The sequence below is a fragment of the Malaclemys terrapin genome, chromosome 13, assembly GCF_027887155.1.
Source record: "Malaclemys terrapin pileata isolate rMalTer1 chromosome 13, rMalTer1.hap1, whole genome shotgun sequence".
Classification (NCBI taxonomy): Eukaryota; Metazoa; Chordata; order Testudines; family Emydidae; genus Malaclemys; species Malaclemys terrapin.
This window is the reverse complement of record NC_071517.1, coordinates 12,495,566-12,519,995: the sequence shown is the minus strand read 5'-3', so window position 1 is coordinate 12,519,995 and position 24,430 is coordinate 12,495,566. Positions and strand designations below refer to the sequence as shown.

At 39.0% G+C, this 24,430-nt stretch overlaps 1 protein-coding gene across 4 annotated transcripts in view; it reads right to left on the bottom strand.

Moving 5' to 3' along the window:
* The window catches only part of SPAG9 (sperm associated antigen 9), a 107,147-nt gene that overhangs the window by 28,639 nt on the left and 54,078 nt on the right, over nucleotides 1–24,430 (bottom strand). For all 4 annotated transcript variants that reach the window (XM_054046713.1, XM_054046712.1, XM_054046714.1 and 1 more), the window contains 9 exons: nucleotides 16,397–16,607; nucleotides 15,515–15,614; nucleotides 12,973–13,094; nucleotides 9,081–9,138; nucleotides 7,408–7,560; nucleotides 7,272–7,323; nucleotides 6,683–6,813; nucleotides 3,383–3,439; nucleotides 2,085–2,258 (listed from right to left, as the gene is read on the bottom strand). In XM_054046713.1, coding sequence (XP_053902688.1) covers nucleotides 2,085–2,258; nucleotides 3,383–3,439; nucleotides 6,683–6,813; nucleotides 7,272–7,323; nucleotides 7,408–7,560; nucleotides 9,081–9,138; nucleotides 12,973–13,094; nucleotides 15,515–15,614; nucleotides 16,397–16,607 — 1,058 coding nt within the window. The remainder of the gene's footprint in view (nucleotides 1–2,084; nucleotides 2,259–3,382; nucleotides 3,440–6,682; nucleotides 6,814–7,271; nucleotides 7,324–7,407; nucleotides 7,561–9,080; nucleotides 9,139–12,972; nucleotides 13,095–15,514; nucleotides 15,615–16,396; nucleotides 16,608–24,430) is intronic.

Genomic DNA, 24,430 nt, shown 5'->3' with positions numbered 1-24,430 from the left:
TTCCAAATTCATCTCTGTTCTCCTAATAAGTTCTTTTAATGTGTAGGTATGCCATAGCAGAAGTTGCCCCCTAAACTACTGAGGGTAAACATAATCCAAACTATTTTCAGAGATATTTATTACAGTAAAAGAAAAATGCTACATTTGTTAGTCTGAGCCAAGGACGGTATACTTCTATTTAAACCTGCCTCAGTGCAGGGGTATGAACTAGATGACCTCTTGAGCTTCCTTCCAGCCCTACAATTCTATGATTCTATGACATCATCTAGTCAGGCCCACTCTACCGCCTCTCCCCATTTTTCCCTCTGTGACCTGCCTCCTGAGATTTAGCTTTCCCACTGCTTTTACTGGTAATCACCCTTTTGCAGAGCTTGAGGAAAGGCAAACTAAAATGACTGCACACACAGTGCTGTCAAATACACCAAGTACATAGATTTTTTAAAAAAAAACTTTTGAATTAAAGTAACCTTCATGGTTACTTTTAACAGTAGTCGATAAAAATATTTCCAGATGAAAATGTTGTAAGTGTTCTTTTACCATGTAGTTTTGGAAAAGGAAGCTAAAGAGTTCGTACTAAAAATGAAAGCAAAAGATGATGAGCTACAGGCCAACTCAACAGTGTCCCTGTGGCATGCAAGATGCATCCAGCTAGGGCAAGGGTGACCATAAGAACGGCTATACTAGGTCAGACCAATGGTCAATCGAGCCCAGTATCCAGTCTTCTGACAGTGGCCAGAGCCAGGTGCCCCAGAGGGAATAAACAGAACAGGCAATCATCAAGTGATCCATCTCCCGTCGCCCATTCCCAGCTTCTGGCACAAAATTCATACCAACACTTACTTAAATCATTTCATTTGATGAAAACTGAACGCTTTACTGGCACAAATTATATAAGCACCAATATAAGTTCTTGTTCTGCTCTCTAATTTTGACTCTGTTTTATGATTGTGCTAGTTATAATCACTATATATACTGTGATGGGTGCTAAAACTGGATTTTTTTTAAACAATGCAGAGATTCCTTTTTTAATGTCCTAGGTTTATCAAATATTTTACATGCTTTGTTTATCTTAAAACCTCCTTATGCATGGATATTACCAGAATAAATCAGTTATATAAACAAGTCTCTGAAACTGTACTATATAACTGCTTTGTTTATATTTTCAGTTCTCTAAGATTGTAAATTTACAGTAGAAAGACTAACCATGAAATACATTGATCTTTTTATTAGCACAAACGTATGTTTCCTTTTAATTATATAATCCTTAATTATGAAATATTTCTTGTGTAGAGATATATTAATTATAAAAACACTGTTGGAACAGTGTTTTGTTGAAAGTCGTATGATGCTCATATAGTAGACCCTCAGAGTTACGAACACCTCAGGAATGGAGGTTCTTCATAACTCTGAAATGTTCATAACTGAACAAAATGTTATGGTTCTTTCAAAGGCTTACAACTAAACATTGATTTAATACAGCTTTGAAATATTACTAGGCAGAGGAAAAATGCTGCTTTTAACCATCTTAATTTGAATGAAAGCACAGAAACAGTTTCCTTATCTTATCAAGAAAATTAAAAACATTCCTTTTAGTAGTTTACCATTAACAGTACTGTACTTTATTTGTTTCTTTTTGGTCTCTGCTGCTGCCTGATTGCATACCTATGAGATAGGTCATGAGATGTCAGTTTGTAACTCTGGGGTTCATAAATCAGAGGTTCTACTGTACTTAAAACATTCTTCTGAGAGCTAACTATTTCTCCAGTGCCTAGAGGTAAGTTTTTGAGGGAGCAACACTTGAAAATAGCAGTGTCACCCATGCCATCTCTTACATGCAGCCATCACTACGCACTACAATTTTCATAATCCTGATTTCATGAGTAACTTCTTTGACATGTTCACTAAGAAAAATAATTTGACATAATGTGAACAGTCAACTGCAAGTAATACAATTGATTTTTATCCTGTCTGCCTTTATGGGTCACTTGATAAACTATAATAAATATACAGGTAAAGATTTTTTATTAATGAACAAATTAGCTAATTAGTATAAGTTACAATGGAAAAATAAAAATGCATCTTACTCTTCACTGAGGAAGTCAAAGGCTTTAGATTTGTCACTAGGTAACTGAGATAAGGTGCTGCTTCTTTTCTTGACTGATGGAGTAATATGTGAAGTTGGAGCATTATACTTAAGATTAACAGGTGGTTCTGGTTTCTTAGCAGTATTGCTTGATGAACTGAACAGCCTGCTGAAACTGAAGGATAAAAGAAGTGTGATAAGTCTGTATGCATCCAACAAAACTGATCTCTTTGTACTAGGGTGACCAGATAAGTGTGAAAAATAAAGACCAGGAGGGAAGAAGGGGTAGTAGGTCGCCTATATAAGGCAAAGCCCCTAATATCAGGACAGTGCTGATAATATTGGGACATCTGGTCACCCTATTTTGTACATAGAGCATTGTGTACACTACACTGCTCAAATCAATGTATTACAGTGGTTGGAAGGGAGTGGAACCAAAATCAGCGGCTATTATGTGCTTAGCAACAGCTTACACACAGCCATAATGTGAACCTATGTTAATAAGAGAGGCATGTTAATTCAAACAGTGGTATTATCCCATCCTCTTCCTTTAAAGGAAAACTGGATCTTAAGTTTCCCTTGAACATCCACCACAAAATGGGCAAAAGGTAGCTTATGTTCTTCATTGAAGAGAAGTCTTAAAGAGTGCGTTAGCTCCATGGTGAGGAACTGCACGTAAGCCCAAATCCTCTACACTACACTGTACTCCACAACCCTCTATCCATGTAAACCCTCTAGCCCAGTGAACCTACAAACCTTCCAGACCAGAGGTGAACTATTACCAGTTAAGCCATTAATACAAAAAATAAAATTAAATTAAATTAAATTTAAAAAATTACGGGGATTTCAACATTTATCTCCCTTTTTTAGTTTTGACATTTATTTCAAGAATAAACAGACAATCAGTAAACATTATTTCAGGGGGAAATAAAAAAGTGTTGAAATTATATGCAAACCACAAACATTCAAAAAAATTTTATCATTAAAGAAATTTACAAAAATGCTCAGAATCAGTGTATTCAGAACCTGGTTCATCTTCTGATTCAAAATACTGTACCATTACTTTGAAGTACATTAGCATCTAACTCCAGTAAATGCACAAACATTCACTATAGGATACAGCTGATGACACATTTTGTCTTTGAGAACAGCCTTACCAAGTTGGCATGCTAGATATCTAAAAGAGAAGCACTTTAAACATCTTTATCCCAAGAACTAAATAATTAACTGACATACAAAAAGCATTAATACCAACTACTTGGTGTTTTTCACAGCATCTGCCTGTATTTCAGTACTTACAACTGCCAAATACTTGATCTCTTCTTTTCTTGCATGGCTGGATTTTCTCTTGACGCTCTAAAGAAAAGGGAATACTAAGTTTACTAAATAAGCAAGAATACAAAAGGTAAGGTGTGTGGGAACACACACAACTTTGGGTATTTAAGTATAAGGCACTGCCTTGAGCCCTGGAGACAGAAGTTGAAGGTGTCAATACCTGCATACATGTCTCTTCAAGTCAGAGACTAGTTTTATCATTTAAACTCAGCTGCAATTGAAGAGTGCTCTCCTTCCAGTAAGTTAGTAAGCACCCTCCATTCTTACTTCCCTAGTCTTAGATACCAGTTTTATTTATAGTGTTATTCTGTAAGTCACAGTAACAGCAGTGGATACTGCTCCAAGCAACCTTTCGCAAAGGGAAACTTTCAGGTTTGGGGTTTTATAAAAAAAAAAAAAAAAAAAACCACACACACACACACCCCACACACCACTAGTTTTAAAGATTTTGGGATGATAATTCTCAAATCGTCTTTAGAGAAGACCAACAATTAATGTTCACTTTCAGCACCAGAAATCAATATAGAACATTGTACTTTATCAATTAGAGTAGAACCCCACTTATCCGAACCTCCATTATCCGCCTTTCTGTATTAACCAAACCACTAGCGCGCACAGAGAAATCTGGGAAACTGACCCTTCAGCCCCGCTGCCCAGGACTGATAGCCCGTGGGGGGCTGAAGCATATAATTTAGCTTTGTGTGAGCACTCTGGTTGTGGGGCCTGGGACAACTGCAACAAAAAGGTTGAGAAACACTATAATGTTCAGGATTAAAGAGTAAAAAGTGTAAAAGTGATCAATACGTGTACAGATTGTTAAAAAACTCACGTCTTTTCTTGTTAATACATGAACAAAATATTGTTTGCAAGAACTAGGGGTCTGTATATTCTGTTAAGCAGATAAGAAGGGGGGTATGTTTTAATGCTTTTCCAGGAGGGGCCAGCTAGTTTAAAAGCAACTCCATATCTTAAAATAATGGATAGAAAGCTCTTTGCCCATTCTCCAAATTCTTGATTATCCAATCTGGCCCCAGTCCCAATCAGATCAGATAAACGGGGTTTCACTGTCCCTTGTAAAAGATTCCTTAACAGGAAATTGAGAGAAAGGTGCTTAAATCAATTTTGTGCACATATCAGTGGATGTGAGGAAGCAAAGGGAGAGAAGGGAAGTGATGGAGAGAGAACATACAGAGAGTTCAAAAGAGCGATGGGTGCTCTGCACATATTTAAGAGACAAGACTTTGGGGGGCAAAGAGCTTACGATGTATATAAAGAAAGCACCCAGGTGAAATGCAACAACTTGGTTTTTTGATTTTTTTTTTTTACTGCAATGTTTTTTCTTGGGTTTCCTTTTTAATTTTAGATTTCCACTTTTAATCCCTACCTTTTTAACAAAATCTTGCAGTTGGTTTTTAACTTACCTGTCATAGTCCAATTTAGTGCTTAGGAATTAGCTGGTGACAAAATGATTTTTTCCTGAAGCAAGCCAACTACTGGTATGAGAAGGAAGAAGAGAGAGAGGGAGCAGAATTCCATTACAAGAGTAGCCATGGAAAAATGAGCCACCTCTACCTGAGAAAATGCTGTTTTCCCACCAAGTTTTGGAGTCAAAATGGCTCACGTATCTAATATGTTAGAATTAAAGCCCTACTTGAATTGCAGAAGGATTGTCAAAAAATTGCAGCTGAGTTGCGATCAAGCCATGGAAAATTGCAGGAAAGTAATAATGGACCTTATTATTTGCAGGAATAAAGTCTATTTTTCTGCAAATTTTCCGCTGTCGGCCACCAGGGACTGAGAGCGGGGGCCCGGGGCGGACAGCAGGGGCTCCAGCTCTCAGCACCGGGGTGGCTGCCATTGTCAGCCCCACACACAATGGGGCTCCTGCTCTCAAAATTGCAGTGGAAGCCTAATACTGTGGAATCTGCAATTTCCGGAATATTGCAAGTTGAGTAGAGTCTTAGGCCTGATCGATACTACACAGTTAGGTCAAAGTGAGGCAGCTTACATCAACCTAATTATGTCAGTGTACACACTACAGCCTTGTCCCACCGATGCAAGTCCCCTACTACACAGACATAACTCTACCTCCATGAAAGGCGTAGGGCTTATGTCGGTGTATATAGGGCGGCAGTGTCTGTCTAGACACTGCATTACTTGCATCAGCTGTTGGATGTCTTGTCAATTTCAGGGCTCCATCCTGGAGTCCTGATATTGGCCAGAAAGCCAGGCTGCTGCCTGGAGGCTCCCCACTCAGGGAGCAAAGAAGCCCGGGTGGCTGGCTCCCGCTCCCAGCAGGGAGGCAAGAGCCGGGGAGGAGAGTTGGGAAGGACAGCTGGGCCCCCATGCCTGCCTCCCGCCCCCTTCAGTCAGTGGAAGTGCTTCTAGTGAGGAGGCGCACCACCAACAGAAGGAGGGTATTGTGCACATCAGCCACCACAGTAATTACTGCGGTAGCTGTAAGTCAACCTAACACAGGTTGACTTAAATCAGTAGTGTAGATATGCCCTCTGTTATAATACAGTAATTGAAAAGTAAATGTTAGATGTAATCATTACACCTGACCACTAGATGGCAATATACTGTGGTATTAACTATTGGATGATATATGGCAGTGTTGTAAGAAGTGGTACAAGGAAGAACTTTGTGTTGAGGTCGGAGGTGAGAAGCCATGTTTAACTATCCAGAAGGAATGCTGTGTAATTTCGCTGAAATTCAGGACACAGTAATTGATTAGGACTATTCTATTTCCAGTCTATTTCTTAAATTTGACAATTCTTCCACCTTTTCAAAGTTATAATAATTGCCTTTTACTAGAGCTGACCAACCAATTCTGATTTATGATCACATCTGGGCCACAGACCAATTTTATTTTATTGTTTGTATGACTGTCTTAGACGACTTGAGTACAAACACACAGTAAGAGAATTCTTCCTGCCCCAAAAACCTAAGGCTGAAAAAAATTACGACGCACTTAACATTACAAGCTCAGAGTCCCTTTGGCTTCAATGGTGTGTGTTTCATACTTGCTTAAATCTTTATGGGATCAGGGTCTAATTTGATAAGAAACAGCAAAAGGGTAAACAGAGGTCCAGAGAGGGGAAGTGACTTGCCCAAGGTCACCACAGGTCAGTGGCAAATCTGATAACAGAATCCAGGTCTCCTGGTTACCGACCAGTGTCCTATCCTCTAAACTACACTGCTCCCCAGAAATCAATCCGCTAACAATACGAAAGAAATATCAAAGGATCTTATGTCATTTACCTTATCATTTCAGTCCATCGCACAGCTTCCTGAAGCTCCATCAGCCGCTCTTTATATTGATTTCTTTCCATCAGGACACGGGCCATTTCAACACGTGTAAAACGTTTCCTCTGAGCAGTGGGAACATCACTCTGCACATACAGAAAGCAAGCTTATAGTACTACAAAGGAATATCAGGGGCATAAAGTCAGCCACCACCTTTCTGCTTAGAAAATAGGGCAATTAACTCAAGTGCCTTGGAGGACTGCAAATGCCACTGAACTGCACAAGGCAAGAGTTGGGTAGCCAGGATTCAAACCATTTTGGGCTCCATAGGCCTAAGACAACACCTTGAACTCCATCCAGAAATCAATAAATAGCTAATGGAAACTAAGTCAAAACCAGTTCACTAAAGGGAACAGGAGGCAGGAAAGGATTAGAGCAGGTTAGTCTAAAACTAACATTTTGTTTCCCTGAACTTTTTATCTCTTTCCCACGTGGAAAATAGTTTATATCTTGATTAAGCCATGTAAGTTTCATAGAATTAAAACAATATGATGGAATATTAGAAAAGGGCATGACACAAACTTAGTGTTAAATATATACCTACATCATCATCCTCTTTCGCTTTTTGTCTTGCTTCCTCTGCTTCTGCACGAGCTCTAAAGAAAAAAAAAGATGAGATAACTAAGAGAATCTTTAGCAGATGTTTCTAAACTTTCATGAGGACAGTACTAAACACTCACTTTCTAAGCTCTTCTTCTAATTCCTTGTTCTTCTCTTCAAGCTTCTGCTTGGCTTGTTTTACAGCTTCTAGTTCTCCATGCAGTACATCCTTCTCACAGGTCAGTTCATCCAGTTTTGCTATCAAATCATTCTTTACCACATTCAGCGCATTTCTATGCAACAAACATTTGGAATACATTTTTATAACAACTCCATTGAAACCTAACAGCACATAGCTTTGTAACACTAGCATAATTTAGCTCCGATTCTATTCAGAGATTTCTAAGTTAGTTAGTGTTGTATGCAGCAACTAGAAGTTGGCACTTTCTAAAACAAGCTTAAAAAGTACATGACATGCACCACCACCACTGTGTTGTAAACAGGTGACTTCAAGTGTCACCATCTTCTCTCTAAAGCTGCTAAAAACCTGGAAATAAACATATCCAAATGAAATTAAAGTTCAAATTCAAGTAATCTACATAGCAAATAAATTCCTATAGTTGATTTCAATTCTGAACTGGAACACATTTTCAGCAGCTTGTCAAAACAGGCAGAAAAATAAAAATCCTTGACTACAATCATGCTTGAAATGGAAATTACAGTGGCCCAGTGGTACTATTCTATACTACAGATATGTATATAATAGAAGTTATAGGGTGCTGCTATTGTACTAGAAAACAGACTGGCCAGGTTCCTAAGGCTAAAATATTTTTTAAAAAGCATTTACACAGACATAGCTCTGAAAATTCCTAAAAGAAAGATCAGCAGCAAAGCCACATATACTCTGCCAAGAAAACCTACAAAGTAGGGTTGCCAGATGTTCAGTTTAACTGAGACTGGCAGTAACTGGCCTCTGCCACCAGGGTGCGGGAAGAGCAGCAGCTGCTCCTGGGGCCTGGAGGAGCAGCTCTGCTTAGCTCTTTCCGCCCCCCCGCCTGACGGACCTGACTCTAAAGTACGTACCAGCACTGGTGACCTATCCGTCCCCCCGCCCTGCTGTGCCCCAATTTCCCCTTCCCATCCCCTTGGTCTGGGGACCCCGTCTGCCCCGATTTCACCTTCCTAGCCCCTTGCTCCCCCGCCCCCCTCCATGCCCTGGTGCGCCCTGATTGGACAGGCAGGCAGGCTCCATGTCAGCTTCTCCTAGCCCAGCTCTGCAGGCAGCAGGGAAGTCCCAGGGGATGGGGGAGCAAGCAATGGGGGTGGGGATGGAGACTGAGTGACTGGGGGGGCGCCTCGGGGGCAGAGGTGTTTGGTTTTCAGGGATTAGACAGTTGGCACTGCACACTGTTCTTGGTTTGCTCTTGGAAGCTAGTAGATTACTAAAATGACAAGATTTATTACTCTCTAATTAAAGTTTTTGTATCATTTTAACACTCTGCATACTAACAGGAATGGAGGACACTGGCAGAGTGCAATACAAGTCTACCAAGAAAAAGTATAACTGGTACATTGAAGTGACATTTTAGACAAAAATCAAATACACCGTGCTTCATTCAAAAAAAACCAGACATAGTACACAGTTGCGGGTAGCTCTGAATACTAAAAATACCACTTAATGCTAAAGTAAAAATGTCACCATTTGTCAGTGATCCCTTATGGCACGGTCCATTTTGGAAAATGATAAAAAGAGTGAGAGCAGAGGGAGTAGCAGGAAGCACTCCCTAATTAAAAGCTACAGTTTGACACTTACTTGGTCTCTAATAGCTGGGTGTTCTCCAGAATAAGATTTTCAACTTCACGGCCCATTCCTTTCCAAGACAGAGTAAGTGAATAAATTTCAGAAAAAAGAATGAATATTTTTACAACAGAGAAATCAAATACAAATATTTTATTTAAATATGGTTAATCTACATTTTGCCTTTATCTGCCTAACAAGATGAATATAGAAGCACTTCACAGAAGCAATGTAAATACTCCCACTGAGCAAATATCTAAAGCTTTCTGTCCCTTCCTTCTCTACTTAGCTTTGCTTTCATCCTTCCCCAGGTGATGCCCGAAAACAGCCCTGGCTAATGACCAATAAAGTCTCTCTGCTGGTTTCCCCCCCAAAATGAATTGCAAGCTTTAGGGAAAGGTTGAAGTACTACTAGGTCAAATAGAACATCTACGCCATTAATGGACAAAAAAATGTAACCATTTACAATGCACAAATTCAATGAAGCGTTCTACAAAAGAGGTCATAGAGTATATTTTATGTTCAAAATGCGCCATTTTTAATACACACAGGACATGCTGAACAAGAACGCTCAGAGAGAGTGTGAAAGCCTTGAAGATCTCCCCAAAGCAGATGGTACCTTACCAAAGAAATTACGGTCTTTAAAGCCCATGCATTCCATGTACAGCAAAAACAAGAACAAGAAACATTTAATGTAAGGAGTAGTATGAACGAAAAGCAACAACAAATCAAGAGATTTGGAAGCTGTACGAGTGAATTAAAGAAAAGCCAGCACCGAAAATATGAAATGTTCTATGATTTGAAGCAGATTGATATGCAAGACATACAGTAAAATAAATGAGTATCACCAAATGAGTTAGCCAGGCATCAACAAAGCTTTATAATGGATTAAAAGGTAATCTTCACTTCTGTGACACGATTTAGAAGCATGGTATTTGGAACAAGTGCTAAACCAATCAATGCAAAATTTAGATGAAATATTCGATTCTGAAAAAAATTCCAAGTTTTGAGTTGAAATGCTTTCAATTGTTTTATGCATCCATAAGGTTCATTAATATTTCTATGAAGTTCCTATAAATTACTGTCTGCATGCTTAAAGAATATTTTAAATAGAATCTACTGTAGAATTTTAAGTTCTGTTTTAGTTTTTAAAATGTATAATGGAACAGCAATAGTAAGTCTTGTTCAGCAGATTATTTTCAAGACAACCAAGCCCAGCATTATGTGCACACTGATAATAGGAGCAATTATGCCAATTAGAGGTTAGCGTTACACAGCAAAATAAAAAAATCTTAAAGAATTACCCTCATTGTAAGAACAGTGTGCACATCTGGTTTTAACAAGTTCCCTAAACACAGTAATATCTTCCAAAATATTTGATAAGGAAATTTTTTTTATTAAAAATCAACAAATCTTAATAGTAAAAAGTAACATTTAAAATAGGCATGAAGATGAAATTCGTTTAATCTTGTGAATGATTAGTGTATCATATTCCCCTAAAAAAGAGAAACATCAGGTCTCTTATAGAGCTCATTGGACTTTAGATTGAAAGTAGTAAATTACCTTAACAATACACAAGTTATTTTATCACAGCTCTTCTCACTTTGCCAACAGCTGTAGAAAACTGAGGTTTGCCAGCATCAGGAGGTTTTGCTTGTTTGAAGAATAGCTTTGCTTTTTTTTTTTTTTTTTTTAAAAACTGAATTATATATGAAAAGCTATTTTACAAGCATACCTAGGATGATTTGAACTAAATGCAAACAACTGTTGGGATCCCTACATTGTCAAAAAAGTGGATAAAACACAGCTGGAAAGCCAAAAGGACGCAAGGGCAAAAAAATGTTTCCAAGCAGAAACAATGCGGATAATGTTGTATATGAAAGCAGCAGACAAAAACGCCTAACTGTAGAAGCAATAGTTTTCAAAGTATTTAAAAGCATACACACCAGAATATTCCCCTGGGTATGCAGCCCAAGAGAAAACAGATTAGAGAATCCCAATTAACTAGGTTTTATAGAACTAGAAACTCAATGCTAATATTAATTTAGAATGGAATAATCCACTAAAAACCACACTCAATACATTGTAAATAGATGTGGCTAGTGTGTGATGCAAGTTAGGAAAATGTATGTGTCTGAGACAAAAATATCCATGTGCTGTAATGCTACATAAATGAAAATCAGTATGATCATAAAAGTTAGTAAGTCAACACATATTTCCACATAACACATGAAAAGCTTAATTACATATATTATAGGAACAGACTTAGTAAAAGAATTGCTCTCTAAACAGAAGTAACAAAATAAACTTTGCCTAAATAATGGGAAGACTGAAAAGGGTGTTCATTTTTGCCCAAGGAAAATGGGGTGCCCAATATGGGGAAAAACGTCTTATAGGTTTAAATAACTATTTTGAAAGATCTACTATGTAGGAGTAGGCACTAAAAGTTGCTGTTAATAGGCTATGAAACTTGATCTCAAGAACCCATTTTTGAATGCAGAATGTCAGTAGCAACTAAAAATTACCAGTGTATGAGGACATGTAAAGTGAGTTATGGATGCCTACCAAAACTAGGAAGAGATGACCACATAAAAAACCACCACCACCAGTCACCATCGTTGCTTGTGGTCTCAGCAAGGAAGTCCAGAGTATGAGGAAAAGAACAGAACTATTTTCTCCCCTAGTGGTGGTCTTTCCAGACTAGGGACAATGGCAGCTAATAGGTACAACTTGCATTGCTGTTGCCTATTTAAAATAAAATCAGTTCCAGTGCAACTCTATCCAGTTTTCCCCACTAAACAAGAAATTCTCAGAAAATGCACAATGTGAATCACTAGAAATTTAGACTATTCAAAAATACATGTTTGGTCCCTGCAAATTCTACACCACACTTCAGAGAGTCAAACTGCTCTTTATGCTTTCTACACAGCCCATTTTCAGACTCAAAAATCAGCTGCTTCTAAGGGCTCGTCTACACTACTGCTTAAGTCGATGTAATTTACATTGTTCAGGGCTATGAAAAAACAATCCCCCCCTCCCCCGAGCGACGTAATTTACATAGACTTAAAACGGTCTACACCACGCTACGTTGGCAGGAGACATTCTGCCGCTGACATAGCTTCCGCCTCTCGTTGACTGGGAGTAATTATGTTGACAAGGGAGCACTCTCCCATCGCCATAATGTGTCTTCACCAGACGCACTGCAGCAGTGCCGATTTAGCGCGGTAGTTAAGACAAGCCCTAAGATATGTTCTCTAATGTCTACTGCCATCTGTTCAATAAAATAAAGTGTGGATGCTGAAATATGGCTCAGTTTTGCTACAGCAAAAGTTTCATGGCACATATTACTGAGTTGTTGCTTTTTGTTAAACACTCGGGGATGCTGAAGTGTTTCTAAATTGTTTGGTTCTCAAACACAACCAACTTGTTTCACAATGCAACAGCAATATACAATCTCCCTCATAGGCAAAATTCCAAATATGAGCAATATAAAAAGCACGATGAGGCCCAATTTGTTACCCAAAAGGTTTTAAGCAATGTTAATTTGATTGTCCAAAACTGAGAAAAAATTGCTTTGTAAGAAACATCCTAATATACGAGGCACTAGACACATTCCTGTGTCATACCATATACAGAGCAATTCAAATACCAAGCACTTTAAAGAACTGATGAATTTGCTGAATTTTAAAGAAGTGTGCTCTACCACAGAAAATTCACACTGAACTGTGAGATGGTTTCATTTATCAGTACAGGAAAATGGAGCCTTTCAAGGCCACTGAAATAGAAACTTAATACAATGAATCTTGGTGTATATTTCAGGAAATATATTTAAAGGAAGCTGCAATTACCAGAAATATTCTATAAAAACACAAGCATAATAATAATTTCTTCAGCTAACTTGTCTTACCCAATAAATCTGCTCCTTCATCCACATCTCCAATTAGGCCAGAGCCAGCAGAAGACAGCTCTTCGAAGAGAGATTCTGTATTACGATCAAATGCTTTGTTCTCTATACCTTTGGTAGGCGTGCTAAGCAACAGAATTGAAATTTTTTTAAAAAAAAGTCAGAAAATGGAACCAACTATCATTCAAACATTTCACACAGTTGTACAGCAAAGGAAAAATGTGATTTTTAGATGGCTGCTCTATGGTTTGGCTTATAGCTCATTCATTAACATAGAAATGAACTGAAAACCTTGCTGGACATTTCTTAAGTACCTATGTTGGAGGAGTGTACTCCACACAGGCCCTGAAGGGGCTAATGTGAGCCAGAAAGGCACATTAATATACATAGCAGCACCTAGGAGAGACAAAGCCAGGAAGTTTGTAGCAGAAAATGGGCTGCAGTGATAAGAGTCTGCAGTCACTCCCTGCCTTTTCTATCCCCCAGAAAGCAGCCCAGGGAGGCAGCAAGGAGTCTGAGGAAGTAGACCTTGGCTGCCAGGTACAGGGTCCCTGGACTACAACCAAGAGTAAAGAGGGCCTGCATTCCCCTACCAGACACCAAGGAAGGTAGTGTGAAACCCCCAGAGATAAGGGATGTAAGAACCATGGAGCCCAGAGACAGACAGAAGACCTGCTGTAAGGTCACTAGACCATAGCTGGGCTGGAGATTATTACCTTGGGTTAGGGTTAGGGTGGACTAAAGCCTGACCTGGCTAGAGGGCCAAGTTGCAAGAAGAGAGATGACAGCAGCGACAGAGCAACCTCAGCAGATGGTACCAAGTGGCTTACGAGATTAAGAGCTTGTCCACACAAACTTAGTACTCTGAAGTAAGCACACTACGGAACTTTTAGCGCATAATAGCAGGATCCAAACTAAAAGACTTAATACACAACAGACTAGCGCACTATACATTCACGCCCTGCCTTGCTGTGCAGCACGTCTCCATATCCACAAGCCCTCATTGTCATTTTCAAAAGTGACTGGAGCACTTGGGCTCCTAAGTGCCCACTCACTTGCAATGGGGCTTAACATGCTCTCGAAATTTTTACCCTCCATCCTCTCATACAGGAAGGGACTAAGTTCTCAAAAACAGGAGTGTGCTGCCAGTAATGCGAGTGTGGAGTGCATCTGAATTTGCTAACATCTTCAGCAGAAAGCTCTGAATGACATTAGACACTACCCCATCCTCTAGGTCAGTGGTTTTCCAACTTTTTTTCTGGGGACCCAGTTGAATAAAATTGTTGATGCCTGCAACCCAACTGAGCTGGGGATGAGGGGTTTGGGGGGCTCAGGGCTGGGGCAGGGGTGGAGGAGGGGTGCAGGGCTCTGGGGTGGGGGTGCAGGCTCTGGGGTGGGGCCAGGGATGAGGGGTTTGGGGTGCAGGAGGGGCTCCAAGTTTGGGGGGGCTCAGGGCTGGGCCAGGAAATTGGGGCACAGACTTACCTCCAGCAGCTCCCAGTCAGCAGCACAGTAGGGGTGCTAAGGCAGCTTCCTGCCTGTCCAGGCAGACCACTCTGTGCCCCAGAAGCGGCCAGCAGCAGGTCCGGCTCATAGGCGGAGGCGCGCGGCTCTCATCCACAGGCACCGCTTCCCCCAGCTCCCATTGGCCGGTTCCCAATGTGGAGCCAGTGCTCGGGGTGGGGGCAGCATGTGGAGCCCTGTGGCCCCACTGCCTAGAAGTCGGACTCGCTGCTGGCCGCTTCCAGGGTACAGTGCGGTGTCGGAACAGATAGGCCTTAGCCTGCCTTAGCTGGGCAACACCACTGACGGGACTTTTAACGGCCCGGTCGGCAGTGCTGACCAGAGCCGCTAGGGTCCCTGGGTGCTGACGAAGGCAGCCCAGTGCCTTACATGCTGCGACCCAGTACTGGGTCGCGACCTGAACTTTTACCGACACCTAGAGCAGTGTTTTTCAATCTCCAAATGCCAGAAGCGGAGACTGGACAACAGGGGATGAATCACTCAAGATTGCCCTGTTCTATTTATTCCCTTTGACGCATCTGACACTGGCCACTGTCAGACAGGATTACTGGACTAGATGGACCATTGGTCTGACCCAGTATGACCATTCTTATGACTCTGAAGGATAAATGCTGTGATGATACTGCAACATAAGGGGGTAGACAGGATTTTAAAGGGGTGAGTGAGAAAACCACAAGAATCCAACTTGGAATGAGCCAGTATCCTGAGCTCTTCTCTTAAAAAGATAAGAGCCCTCTTTTGCATATACTCTTAGCTGGGAATGGGAAAACTGCATTTAGCTGTCCTGAGTCCATCACAATATACAGTATCTTGTACATTTGTACTGCAAATGTAGCAATAAAAACAAAACTTGCTGTTATAAGAATTCTTCAGGGAAGAAAAACAGGTCATGGGAACTCATTACACAACATGTGCTCTCAATCGGTTAAAATTCCAAACAAGTCATGCAAGTTCAAAATGAGTAACTGCAGTACCTTTTGAAATCCTAATCTGTGTACTCAAGTCACAGTATGAAATTTACCTTGAACCTTTATATCCACTGAGGTCTTTATCCATATCCAGCTCTGGCGTGGACTCGATGATTGCCTGAACTTCAGATTTTTCTTCATTTTCATTAGCACCTGGGGGTGAAGGTGGGGAAGTAATATATATCCATTAACCACATTTAAGAAAAGCTCTGTACACTATTGGCTTAAAGAGAATCACATGCAGGGGTCCTCCTGACAAATTTCATATATTATTGTGGCAAAGCCTCTGAATTGTACAGAATTTGAGTTCATATAGTGGTAATTCTATACCGGCCTCACAAGTTTAAAAAATGATGTCATTCATTAAAATAGGACTAATGAACCAATTCTATTTAACTTTAATTTTAAATTCAATTTTACAATGCCCGGATTTCAGGTTCTTTCTGAAATGGTGACAAATACACACTACTTGGCTCTGCTTGCTGCTAAAACAGGTTGAGCACTGGTTCAGCTACAACTCTCATTAGCAATAGGTAAAAATTTATATTGTAAAGACAAGGCCTTAGACCACGCAATAGTCTCCTAAAGAAAGTGGTGGAAGACCCATTACCTCAAATATTTAAAAGCAGTCAAAATATATTGTAAGGGAAAATCATGAAGGGAGATGGTATTAGCTCATTTAATCTTTCTAGTTTTTTTAAATAACCCCGGAATGTAATTAATACATAGATATACTTCACATTCCATGGAAAATAAGGTGTGAACAGACAAAGAGGTAAATAGTGATCCTCATTTCAACATCACCAGTACTCCACTCCCAAAAGTATGAACACACACTTTTCCCTCCAGACACCAGTGACTGACTTTGTATTGCATTGCATTGAACTGAATTGCGTATCTAGCAAACTGAACACTGAACTGTTACAGCAGCTTACCGATGGACACAGTTCTTGTTTCTTGAGCTACCTGCACTTCAATGTGCTTGCTTACATCTGATTTCTTCTTCAGTGTATCTGCACTCTTTGCAAGCCCTTCATTATCCTCTTTCAGGGGAGTTTCAGCAGATAACCCAGGCACATCTGAAGCAGCTGTTGATGCTGGGGTAGTAGATTTTGAGCCTCCTTGACTAACATCAGAAAGTTCATCCTAAAATTGAAAGTTTTATTGTTTACACAATTGTCACAGGCATTAGTTTAAACAAGAAGGATTCCAAATGAAGAAAAAGCATGAGTGCATGAACTTATTTCCTGTGCTCACTAGGTTAATTCCATTCAAGTTAAAGCAGTAATTTAGATGTGGTAGAATATGCCGACTCTCATATGAATTGGAACCATTATATACATCTCCATGATTTTAATATTTAGGTTTATTGTATGTATGCTTTAATAAGTAGAATGCTAAAAACAACTTTGCTTGCAAGGTCAAGAAAGTGTCTCCAAAAGGTACCCAAGACTATCAGCAGTATGAATGGAATTTTATTTGAGCCTCCTTAGGCAACAAACTGGGTGTACCACTTCAAGAAAAAGCATTAAAAAAAAAGGGATAACACCCTAATTTACACTACTGTTCTCTGAGAACATTAAGACAGATGAAAAAATAATATTAATATGTCTAAGGAACGGAAATCAGTTTGATATGAAAACTAATCTGATCAAGTTGGTTGCATGGAATCAATCATTTCTATTATTGCATTTTCATTTACCAATTAAGTCCCCACATACCGGTAGTGGTGTACTAGGGTGGCTAAATCCTACCTAGCAGAGTAAAAAAGACTAATTCGTTATAGGACTTCCCCTAATGAAAAGACATGTTGAAGCCTTGTCTACACAGAACTTTGCGGAAACCTCCCACTGTTACAACTCCAGTGCAGCTCTACCAGTGCTAAGAATAACTAGCACTTATGGACCTCCCTGTCCAGAGCAGCTCTACACAACAATGGTAAGGTTATCCATCACTAGTATACACTATCATTCCCCTGATTATTTCCCTATAATTCTCAGGACAGACACTCTTTGGAGACTGCCTGCTAGACATACAGATTCTGAACAGATAAATAGGCACCTCAGACTGAGTCAGACTGAGTCGAGTCACCAAACAGACTAAGTGGTCAGTTTTCTACAACAATATCTTGTACCTAGGATCTGTAGCCAGAGATGAGGCACTTCATTTAGCCAACTTGCTTTATATCATATTTTCTATATTAGGCCAAGAATATTTGCTTTTATTCAAGCTATGGGCAACTTTGTGACAATTTGAATTGGGAATATTTGCTAGGTTTTTGTCCAAGGCATAAACCAACCTCTAACCTGAGAGAGGCAAGAATGAGGTACTTAGTCAAAGAGGGTTGCAATTAACTTCTCCAAACAGTGCCAAAAGGGACCTTGGGGCAGTCTAGCACTGATAGAGCAAGAGCCGAACATGACACTTCTAAGGCTTTTTACAGTGACTATAAAGATTAACCATCCTGAGATTGATTTAGAGATTACAGTTTAACCTTTCCAAGGCCTTCTGAAACAAAATTGAAAGAATCAAATAGCTGAAAGCAAGCTATTTAAGTATCAGGAAATATGCCTAAAAGCACAACACAGATTTGATCTTGGAAATGCTTTTAAATCAAGACACCAAAAACAAAGTCAAGGTTGAAACAGTTTACATTTTGTGATGTACAAAAGATCACGTTGAGGAGAAATTGAATTTGATTATATTAAATGATAATTTAATTAAAAAGCAAATAAAAAATTGGCATATGTAATTGGCTATGCAGCACTACCCATTCTTAACACACAAAGGAAGTATAATTAGGATTTCAATCTTCATATTCACGTTGGGAATTTTTTGCAAGATGAGATTTTTAAATTATTATTAAAATAGGGAGAAGCTAAACAATGTGAATACTGCCGCTTACAAGGGAATTTTACTGCTGAGGGAACTGAGGGTGAAGAAGACAGTCAAACAAAGCGGCACTTTTGAAAAACAAAATATTACACACTTCGGATACAGTATTTTTTAATGATACCAGAACCTAGGCAGTGCTCAATATATGTCACTTACCCCGTTTACCTACTAAAGGGAAATTACAAAAACAGAGGAAAATGTTACTAGTTTTTGAACATTAAATTATACAGACTGCACATAATCTTCAAAAAAATCTGTATAGCTTCTAAAAAGTAGATGGGCATTGTACATGTATAGGAAATTTAAACTGGTGTTTTTTTGTTTTGTTTAATCTCTTACTCACTAGTTACAAGACAGAAAGCCAAATAGGATAGTAAGCAGAACACGTAGCTGCATTTTGGGGAAAAAAAAAAAAGACCTTGGGAGGGATGGAGGCAGGATGGTGAGGAGGCTTTAAACAACAAACAGGGTTGTAATCTCAAAAATCCTGAGCATTCTTCCCTTCGCCATTTAATTTTCTGTACAAATACTTCCTGTAACGTCATCCATTGTTTGGTATGCCAATCCAATTCACTTTCTATTCAGAGTAATTGACAGCATGTGAATTTACTGCTGAAATACAACATTACTATTAGAGTGTTCAGACATTTATTCTGTTGTCACTACAATATATGAAGTAACAAGCTGAAGAGGAAAACTGGTTTAATATATTGACTATTTATATGCAGAATTACTCAAAGTTAAAAAAGTTATATGTAATAGAAATAAGGTCATTTCACAAAAAAGTGTAATATATACAAAATAAGAGGTGATACTTCAAGTGTAACTGAAAACCCTTTGTGTATTCAGACTGCTGAAATGTTTGATTTTCCTTCAGACGTGGACTCAACTGTAATTCTTTGTAGTCTCCAACAAGTTAACTAGGTGATCAACAACCTCCCCTTTCTTTTCAAGTACATTTTGGTAGTTAAACTATGAATCCAGATCTTCTTATGCTTACAGATTTTTATTACAGCTGCACCAAAAAGCCCTGATCAGGATTGGGGCTCCATTTTGCTAAGCACTGTAACAATACATATGAAAACAATCTAAGAAAAGTGGGCTACAAATGGTGTGAGGGGGATTGCACTGAATATGTTTAAAATATATACTTTCATACCTATGTATCTATGCACATGTTCCCTGAGAATTATAATATAAAGTACCTATTATCCCCATCACCCCTGAAGACATCACTTAAAGGTAAACCCTAGTGATATTTCTGAAGTTGAACCACACAATTTTGATATAAATATGGAGATGGCTTTGAAAAAAAGCAATTAACATTGAATTTAAAATAATTAACTCCAGAAGGCTGCCATCTTCCATGTCACGTGTGCCTCTCTATCACAACTGATCTTCCCAGTTTTTTATGAAAATCACTGGGATCCAGAAAGATAATTGCCACATTGCACCAAATTAGACAAATGGTCAAATCTATTCTAGTATTCCATCTCGCACTGTTTCCAGTACCAAATACTTCAGAGAAAGACAAGTTCTCCATGATGGGCAATTAATGCAGTATCACACACCGGGAAAATATTTCCTCTTAACTCCAGGCAGTCAGTGACTAGCTTGTGTCCTGAAGCAGGAAGATCAATATCCCTATAATATTTAAGTACCTAATATAATTAGATAGTTTCATTAACCATATGTTTAATTGTTCTTTGCCACCATTTCTTGTGGCAATGAGTTCCAAAGACCGTGTTGTCTTTAAAATTTAAAAATTTTAATTTTAATTAAAAATTTCCTTTTTAAATTTGTCATTTTAACTTTGTTACGGCTGAGTTGGAACCAAGTGGTATAGCTGGAGGTCTACTGTGTCACATGTACATATTGACTAATCCTGAATGGGTTCAAATTAATAGTTTGTCTGTCCACTATGTTTAAAAGGTACTTTTTAGATTCCTAACTAGTCTAGAAAATAGTTTTAACACACTATCTTGTTTGTTCCTGCCACAAGTTTGTTTCATGAACCTGCTCAAGCAAGCAGTTTTAGCCTCAGTTTAGATTGGACTATTGTAAATAAATATTCACATACTGAAATGTATACAGGAGTTTTCATACTGAGGACCCTTGGGCTCACAGGTATTTGGGCTTAGGGCCTCCACCTGGATGCTGCTCATTCAAACACAAATTATGGGTACTGTGTAATAAATAGACTTTCAGTTGTACACCTTCAGGTGTGCATCTAGATTAGTCTAACTCAATACATCTCAAACATGAAGGCAACACACACCTCTCCCCCACACATCTCATCTTACTTATGAAATGTACATGTTTTATTTGGCATCTGTATAAATATTACTCTGGGCTCCCTCTCATCCTTTAAACTCGACTCTTGAGAAAAATATTCAAGAACCAGAATGGTTACACAGCCTTCAGAACAGCAGACCCCTGAATACAGAGTTTTTCACATGAGTAACCAGGCTTAAAAAAATTATCCAGCATTTATTAGCCTGGGGACCAAAACCACTATAAAAGTGAAATATACCTGTACTGCCATGTTCTGAAACCCAATCCCTCCGCGCTCATCCGCAATTCCAAGTAATAAACAATTATGTATTTGATAAGATATTCTGCATTTATCTGTAGTATACATTAAATAGGAACAGAATATATTCTGTATGTAACTTACTATGCCTTTCGATTTTATTTTACCATATTTCCTTCACTCCCACTTCCTCAGTTCCTTACTAAAGCCTAAACCTGCTCCTGCATTTGCCACATGTTATTTCTAATTCTCTCCCGCATATATCTCTTTTGCTTTCCCAACACTGCTTTCTGTTGTGTCTCCTTTATTTTCCATCCCATTTCCCTCCCGCTCCTCCAAAAATGTGGACTTTGGATCTTAATTTATCCCTCCACTCTCTCTGGCACCAACCATCACCCACAGAAACACACCACACCCAGCCTTGCCGATCATCCATCCCTTCATACATAGGGCTTGAAAAGTTTACTGCACCCCAATAACCAGAAGTCTAAATTAGATCATTTAATTAGACGAAGGGCCTCATTGTCTAGGGGCAACATGAAGCTAGGAAGCCAACCTCCCCACCAGCTTGTGCTTTGTACTCCTACTAGGGTGCTCTCCTTGGATCCTGCTCAGAGGCTCCATCCTTTATGGCCTCCATTTAGTAAGTGTGAAATCTGAAGCCTTCCTACCTTCCAGCAGCCAGCAGTTTAAGAGGGAGTTCGGTTTCCCCACTCCTAATCCAGAACTTCTAGACTACTGCAAAGGGAGGACATCCTCTACTGAGCTGACCCTATAACAACCTTTTTATAAAGCTTTCCTTTAACCTGCCTCTGCTTACGGCTGTCCCCCAGCCTGCAGCAAAAATCTGACCTGATCCACAGTGTCCTTAATAGCAGCAGTGAAGTTTACTAGAGGCTTGTTAATTTCACTGTGTGGTTGAGCTCTACCAGCAGCAAAGATGCTGGTGCTATCTAAGGATTTTGACAGGCAACAACTACTTTGTACTCTATTGTTTGGAAGGGGTTCTCTGCAATCATAAGTGAAAAGCAAAACTTGCTGTAAATGCATAAATTAACGGTATTTTCTCCAGATGAAGTTCCTAGTCATATGAATTTTTCAAGCCCTAATGATCCATTTAGCACTTTCAGGTCCTGCCCCATCAATGATATCAAGCCTCATCTTACCATATTCTTTACTAAATACTAAGAGTTCACTGTACTGAGTTACAGATGTAATTCCAAATTTTGAACATCTGAAACAACTTGCTGTTAATAAAGTCTCCAATTGTTTTGAAGTGTCACAATTGCTTGCATTGTCTCCATATACCAATATCCTTCATCACAAATTTAAAAGTGACCAAGATGGGAAGAGTGAATATTTGTTAGTCTCTCAGTGAATCAACTGGAGAGTATAACACAGCATGTGTAACACCTGACTATTGGACATCTCTGACGGATTCCAAGAATATGTACGTTCCCCCCCAAAGGATACTCAAAGTCATGAAGCCCAAAATTAAGGAATTATGGCAAACAATTGAAGTCCATTTTCTAAAAAGGCTACATGATTAAATATTATAAGCTGCCTTTTGAATGTTAACTTGTGGTAGATTTTTTTTTTTTAAGGTTAAACAACTGGATAATGATTCATATTTTAACAAACAAGTAATGAAGGGAGGAAACTGTACTCTTACCAAGCGAATCCAGAGTTCACCCACACAGGGAATAAAACCTCAACATGAATGTTGGCTCTGTTCAAACATTTCTCCAACTCTGTATTCCGAATGCATCCACTGAAGAATGCAGCACACACTGACCATTGACTTTAGCACACAAAAAGCCCTAAACAAATGGCTTGATTGACCAACAGAAAGTGGCTGTGAAGAAAAAGGGTCTCAACTGATTTTGAATCAATTGTTTCCAAAAATTATAAGGGACTAACCAAGGGTTTCCGTATAATTCAATTGTTTTGCTATAACTACTTAATTTCTTCCCTTGCATTTGGAAACTGGATTTATCAGTAGATTCAACTGATAGCAATATATGCTCCAGAAATCAGTGAGAGTTAAATGTAATTCCATTAAGCAGGAATGAGGCTAAATATTTTCCCCAAATATTTTAAAAATTTGAAATAATCAAGTTGTATTTTGTAAGCAATGTTTCCTAAAGACTTTTTTCATGGAACTAAGATGTGTATTTAAAATTAGGTCACTACGTTTGTAGAGAACTAAATAGTGGTTTGTATGCAATGCAATCAGAGTAGGGATAGAAGGAAGCAATACACAACTGCATCTTGTCTTCCAATGGCACACAATATTGTCCTTACTGTACAAAGTTCCAGAATATCCAGATAAACCCTTGTCTGTGTTGCTCCTGGGCACCTATACGGAGATGTTTTTAGGTGTACCATTCTGCATCCTTCAAATACTACTGCATGAATAAAAATACATGTACACCTCTACCCCAATACAACAAATTCTGATATAACGCGGTAAAGTACCGCGGGGGTTGGGGGGTGGGGCGCTGCGCACTCCAGCCGATCAAAGCAAGTTCGATATAACAGTTTCACCTATAACGCGGTAAGATTTTTTGGCTCAGAGGACAGCATTATATCGAGGTAGAGGTGTATTTGAAAGCAGTAGTACAAGACACTGGCAAGATACATCATGTTAAAAACTATAATAGAGAGAAATTAATATTCGACTCTTAATAGTGACTGCAGTGTATCATGCCATTCCACAGGATCATTTATTAAATACAGGCACTGTGCTTGGTACTGTGTAAGATAAATAATAATATCTAACTTACAGATATGGTCCCTGCTCTAAGGCACTTAGTCTTGTAACTAGACTGAGATGTGTATATATAGAGCAGCAAAATTGTGCATGCAAGGTAGCCATTTTTAAGTGTATACAAGTTAATATTTTTAAAAGGACTAATGCCAAGAAATATAATTTGACAATATGAAGTGACAGGTATTGTTTTCTGGAGGGGACAGAATGAGATCAGAAAACCTCCCTTTATAACTCAACTCCATCCACTCTTAAGTCACATGTCTCTAATGTATTTCAGCAAAGCAACTCCTTCTAAAGCCTGTCAATTTCTGAATTAATGAAATTGCCATGGGGAAATATGAATACAGAGGATTACTTGGGGGAATGCAAGACAAATCTGACTCCTGAAAAGGGTACAGTAGCTTGCAAGGGTTGAAAACCACTGTACTATAGTATTTCTGTTCATGGATTGCAAAAGGACAAAGCTTTCACAGAGTCTTCTGATCCTTTTTCTTTTTCAGTCTTTGTATAATCAGGATCATGAAGTATGCTATAGTTTAGACAATGCTTTATCTCCTGAGTTGGGGTACTTAACCACTTGTGAAGAGGCATCTGTTTTTGTACCTCCAAAAGTAGAGGAGTTCATTAGTGATAAGGCCCTTGTGACACCCTGACACCCCAATATCCTAATTACATGACAGTGGTGAATATGTTTTGTACAAAGCACGTCTTGTGAGGTATTCTAAAGTCTTGATCTGCTAGACATTAATATCTTGTTGGATTGTACGT